This window comes from Bos indicus x Bos taurus, chromosome 13 (genome assembly GCF_003369695.1).
Source record: "Bos indicus x Bos taurus breed Angus x Brahman F1 hybrid chromosome 13, Bos_hybrid_MaternalHap_v2.0, whole genome shotgun sequence".
NCBI classification, from domain to species: domain Eukaryota; kingdom Metazoa; phylum Chordata; class Mammalia; order Artiodactyla; family Bovidae; genus Bos; species Bos indicus x Bos taurus.
Window position 1 is genome coordinate 9,854,437 of NC_040088.1, and position 5,403 is coordinate 9,859,839.

General features: G+C 45.2%; 1 protein-coding gene across 1 annotated transcript; it reads left to right on the plus strand.

The window, feature by feature from the left end:
- The first annotated feature begins 466 nt into the window (after nt 1-466).
- SLPI (secretory leukocyte peptidase inhibitor) lies at nt 467-2,768 on the plus strand. The gene is made up of 4 exons (XM_027558147.1): nt 467-570; nt 1,215-1,373; nt 1,844-1,993; nt 2,580-2,768. The coding sequence occupies exons 1-4, from the start codon at nt 489-491 to the stop codon at nt 2,582-2,584; spliced, it is 396 nt and encodes a 131-aa protein (XP_027413948.1). The 5' UTR covers nt 467-488; the 3' UTR covers nt 2,585-2,768.
- Nucleotides 2,769-5,403: the final 2,635 nt, after the last annotated feature.

Consider the following 5,403-nt stretch of genomic DNA (forward strand, 5'->3'; position numbering starts at 1 on the left):
TATCTGAAATTTGAGAAAGAAATTGCACTGAGCAATCAGTAGAGAGTTTCACAATTCCCTGGGAGTCCAAGAGTGGGAGAACTAGCGGTGCATTTCCCAACATCTTACCTAAGAATCCAGGACTAAATAGCATCTTTGCAGTTGACCTTTTATTTTAACCCCATCTCCACTAACAAGGCTAAGGGACGTGGGCCCCCACAATGTTCAGGGTTCAGATGGACACCTGAGATAGTTTCCTCATAAGCCTGCCGACATCTCCCAGGCCCGCCTCTCCTCTATTTTTTCCCTGGCAGTTATTTCAGTGGCCTTGCCATCTTGCCCGGGACAGGAATGAGCCACTGTCTCTCTAGTATCAAGCTTCCTGGTCTCTGCCTTCCTGTTTATGCCATGGAAGCTGGGAGGGGCCAAAGAAATGCTGGTGAGGCCACACCCACTAGTGAAGGTATAAATTGGGAGGTCTGGCCATCAGCATCACCCCTGCCCTCACCATGAAGCTCAGTGGCCTCTTCCCCTTCATGCTTCTTGCCCTGGGAAGCCTGGCACTTTGGGCTGTGGAAGGTGCTGAAAATGGTGAGTTGGAGATACCTTGGTACCATCTTGGCTGCAACGTCAGAGGTGGTGTGGGAATGTACCCTTCTCTAGACTGTGAACTCTGAGCTTAGCTTCAGGAGATGTCCCTAGGAGTGTGTTCATGTCCACCTGGGCTCCAGGGTCTCTGTGAGGGCTTCTGAGCATCTGAAAACTCTTCTTTTACTCTGCCATCTGTCAGCCCAGGTCTCAGTCCATTGCTGTTCTTGTTCCTCTCTCTCCCTGCCTTGTTTCCTAGTCTCTGGTTCTCCAGGCATCAGTCTGACTCTTGCTGATTCTTTCCATTAATCTGTTTTCCTGCCTCAGGCTCTAGCTCTCCTCCTGCCCTGTCAGTTCCATTTATCTCTGTTTAGTTCCTTCCATCTCCATTACCCTCAGCCTTGCTTACTCCCTGTGTGTAGCCTTTGCTTTTGTCTGAGGCCAGAAACCTTGGCTGGGAGCCCTATGCCTCTCTCCTGACCATGTGTGTGATTTCATCAAGCTTGTCCAGACGGGGACTTCCCTTCGGACTTTGTGGACAGTCAGCTGGGCGAGGGTCACTGCTGGAGAGCGGTGCTTTGTCCAGGAGCTGTGATGGCCTACTCAACACCCAGCCCCCTCCAAATTCTTGAACTTCTCTTCAAAAGCTTTGAAAGCTGGGGCCTGCCCTCCTAGAAAAACTACCCAGTGCCTTGGAGATGAGAAACCCAAGTGCAGAAGTGACTGGCAGTGTCCACACAAGAAGAAATGTTGCCTCGACACTTGCGGAACTGAATGTCTGGACCCTGTCAACGTCACAAACCCAGGTGAGAAGGTGGAAGAGCTGGTGGGGAGGAGTGGAACGAAGGACACAGCCTTGGGGAGACGGGGGTGGGTCCTGCCTGGCCACCTCTTCGCCAAGAAGTGTTGAGCCAAGTTTGTCAGGAAATCATCCAGCCCCAGACAGGAAGTTACCCACTTGGCTGGTAAAGCAGCCAGTCTGCTAAAAGGTCAGTTTTGCAGGTAATAGTCATCTGGTCATTCAGGTAGCCAGGCAGTGGGCAGCCACCCCACCACTCAGCACTGGACAACTGGCCTCCTGTGTTGACTGAGGGTTTGATGTCAGAGGAGAAACAGATCCTATGTTCAGGGGGTACTTCCTGGCCTCGGGAAGGAGGTGGAGGTCATGGACACGGGATTTTCTCTGCTCAGGCTAGGGCAGGGGCTGGGGTCCAGAAGTAGGGGGCGGTGATGTGGAAGGCCTAAGCCTTCTAACCCATGACTCTACTCTCTCCAGTTAAGAAGAAGCCTGGGACGTGTCCATTGGTCCATGGCCGATGTCTGATGCTTAAACCCCTCAATCACTGTGAGACAGACGACCAGTGCGTAGGTACATTAAAGTGCTGCAATGCTGTGTGTGGGAAAGTCTGCCTTTCCCCTATGAAAGGTAAGGAGGGGCTGGGGCAGGCTGACCTCCCTCCCTCCAACTCTCTCTGTCTCAGCCCTCTGAAGTTCCCAGCATATGAACAGGGGACTCCTGATCCCAACCCCAAGCAGAGTTTCTGCCAGACTCTGTGGTCTTCAAGAGCCCTCTCTCCCAGGCTTCAGGGCAAGAATTTCCATAGGATGGCTCATGGCTTTGATTCTATCCCAGCCCTTCTGAGTAAGGGTCCTGGGCAAGTAACTCTCAGTCTCAGCTTCCTTATATGTAAAATGGATATAATTAACTTGAAAGTGCATTGTCAAAAGTACTGTTCAGTATGTGTTATTAAGGTTATTTCCAGGATGTTGTTTAGGGTCAAAGCCCAAGGGACCAGTGGATTTTGAGGATAATCCAGCTCAAGGCTCTGATTTATAGAGTTTTCTAGTAAAATAGAGGCTTGTACTCAGCCTCCTGATACCAAGACTCCTTCAACTCTATCAGCACCTTGCTATTTTCTCTATCTCAAGGGATTTCTTGGGCGGGGGGAGAGAATGTGAAGATGACTCGGGTGCTTCCAATATTGAAGCCCTGATCTCATTTTCTCTCCCAGCCTGATTCCTGCCGTTTGGGAGAGTCTCTGGATTCCTACTCTGTGTGGTGTGGGAGTTCCATTTCTACGCCCAGTCTTGGATCACTCCTTGGCGAAGACTTGGTTCTAACACCAATATCTTCTTTGCAGAAGAAGCCAACAAATGTCTGTTGACTTATCAATAAATAAATGAGCATGTTTCTCTCTGTACATACTGCTTCTGTGATACATTGGGGAGGATGAGGTGGGTGGGTAGTGATGAGGAAATATCTGGATAAGAGGCTTCCCTCACATCATAGTTCACATCATAGTTCACATCATAGTTCTGAAAAGACTCAGCTCTGTGATTTGGGACAAACAACTTTATCTCTAACATCTTAATCTCTTAACTTACAAAGTGGTGATAAAAATCAGTGTATGGAGCATTGATATGTGCAATGCAAAATGAATAGCAATGTTACGGGGCCACTGCAGGCTCTCAAAAAATGGTGGATACTTGCCTTCTGCGGTGATCTTGAGCCCCTTTCATTTCTTCTCTCTCCCAAGACACGGCTTCTTCTGTCTTAAAGTAAGTGTTGAGCAGAACGACATGAAGTGATTATCAGTCCTGTGGGAGGACTCCAAACACTTCTGTCTGTCCATTGTATTGGGTTGACCAAAACATTTTGTTCGTGTCTTTCCATAACATCCTGCAAGACAAAACCCAAATTTTTTTGCCAACCCAATATATTGGTATCAGAATCTCCAAGGAAAGCAAAAACATAATCAAGCATTGGGTGAAACAGTGCTTCAACCCCATAAGACACATCCACAATGGGCTTTGATCTCTCATGGCCAGGGAGTCTTTCCTGGCAGCTGACGCTGGGCAATTTACCTACATGCACTCCTCTCATGTAATGGTAAAGGGACTCCACTCCGTTCTTTCCTTGCTGAGGACAGATACAGCTGTGGGGTTGACCAGGTGCCCAAGGGCACACACACTCACATAAAATGAAGGAGCATGTGTTGAGGTTGAAACGGGAAGATATTTCTACACATGGAGTAAGTCTGGCACAGGCTGTGTTGGACTCTCTATCTCTTGGTAAGCAAGTATCATATTTCAGGCCGAAGACCCCTTCTGCAGTGGGGGATATATGCTTGAGACTGCCTTTCCCAATATTAGGAATATTGTCACGGTAGGTCACGTGGAGGATATGTTCTTGGCCAGAAACACAGGAGGGTGATACTGTTTTCAACTCAGTGGAGTGGAAAGTAATAAGAGCTGGAATTCCTAGAGCTAGGGCCAAGTAGGGAAATTTGCTCCATATTTTTCTGTGCTCTATGGATTCTAAAGTAAACAGAGAACTTAATTAGATAATGATTTTTTTAAAAAGACGAAATTGTAATTCAATCCTCTCCTGAAAAATGTCACAGGTCGAAGAAAATAGTCCATACTATTTGAACCAATATGCTAAGAGCAACAATTGCATGTATTAAATTCACCATTTCAGAGATGAGGGGAAAGGAGAAGAGCCACTGAGTTCATATTCTATGAGTCATTCATTTCATGTTAATTTCATATATTTCATTTTATTCATTTTAGCCACCCTCCAAGTTGACTTCCAATGATCCTCACCTCTTAGTATTCACACCCTAATGTGGTCCCCTCCCACATTTTTGCACAGTTGGTCTGTGTGACCAATAAACCATTGCAGAGTGATAGATCATTTTGTCCTTATGAGATTAGATCATTAAAAGAGATTAGTTTCCATTTTGGAAGGCTGTGCTCTCCTCAGTCATCTACTCAGGCAAAAACTCAGCTGGCACGCCATGAGGACATTCAGCCATCTGTGGAGTGGCCCCAGTAGAACTAATGTCTCTGGTCAACAGCCTCTGTGGAACCAAGGTCCACCACCACGTGGGCGACTTGGAAGTGGATTTTTCAGTCTCCGTCTAGTCTTGTCCCAGCAAACATCTTGATTATAACCTGTGAGAGACCCCAGATCAGAACCATCCGGCCAAGCTGTTCCTGGATGTTTTTTTTCTGTTACCAAATGCTTTATTGTTATCATCAGTTATCCGCAACATTAAACAAGGTGGGAGATGACAATGCTGGTTTATGTTAATGTTGGTGGTGGGATAACACTTCATCACTTACACATAACCAGTCAGTTTTATTACTTAACATATAATAAGTTCACACAAAGTCTAAATAAAGCCTTCCAAAAATCCACTGTATAATCCTTGATCAAAATACGAATGAAAAGAATTCAGACTTTCTTGTTCTTTTGATAATATGATCTGAGAAATGTGATTTTTATAGTTTAAAAAACAGACTAATTATTTATGGTTTACAAAATGGATGGATGTACCTTAATTATATGACCTTTTAGGGAAGGGTTACACATACTTTCCTTGGCTATCTATGAAGATTTCTTTATTTCAACCATGTCAGCATATATTCATGACTTCTATCAATTGCTTTCAAGAAGACACATGAGGATTTCAATAAACCTTAATTCTCAGACTGTGAGATGATGTTAATGGTTTTAAGATGCTGTTTTGGGACAATTTGTTATGTAGTTATAAATGACAAATTTGCTGAGGTTAGTAAAAATTTGATACTACAACCAAATACTCTGACCTGTAGAAGAAAAAATAATTATGTGCCAATTTTGTCTGCTCTGAACAAAGATGGAAACAGCTTAAACAAAACGCTCAACAAAATTCAGTAAGTTTTAAACAGCTCTCCTAAAACTGAAATGTGAATTCTTCAATAAAATTAGGAATGGAAATGGGGATTCCCCTTGGCGGTCCAGTGGTTAAGACTCTGAGCTTCCAGTGCAAGGGGCATAGGCTCAATCCC

Excerpts from the sequence above, each read along its gene's own strand:
- SLPI (XM_027558147.1), top strand. The coding sequence starts at position 489 with ATGAAGCTCAGTGGCCTCTTCCCCTTCATGCTTCTTGCCCTGGGAAGC. Across the intron at positions 571-1,214 it reads TGTGGAAGGTGCTGAAAATG|CTTTGAAAGCTGGGGCCTGC; the intron begins GTGAGTTGGAGA and ends TCTCTTCAAAAG. Across the intron at positions 1,374-1,843 it reads TGTCAACGTCACAAACCCAG|TTAAGAAGAAGCCTGGGACG; the intron begins GTGAGAAGGTGG and ends TACTCTCTCCAG.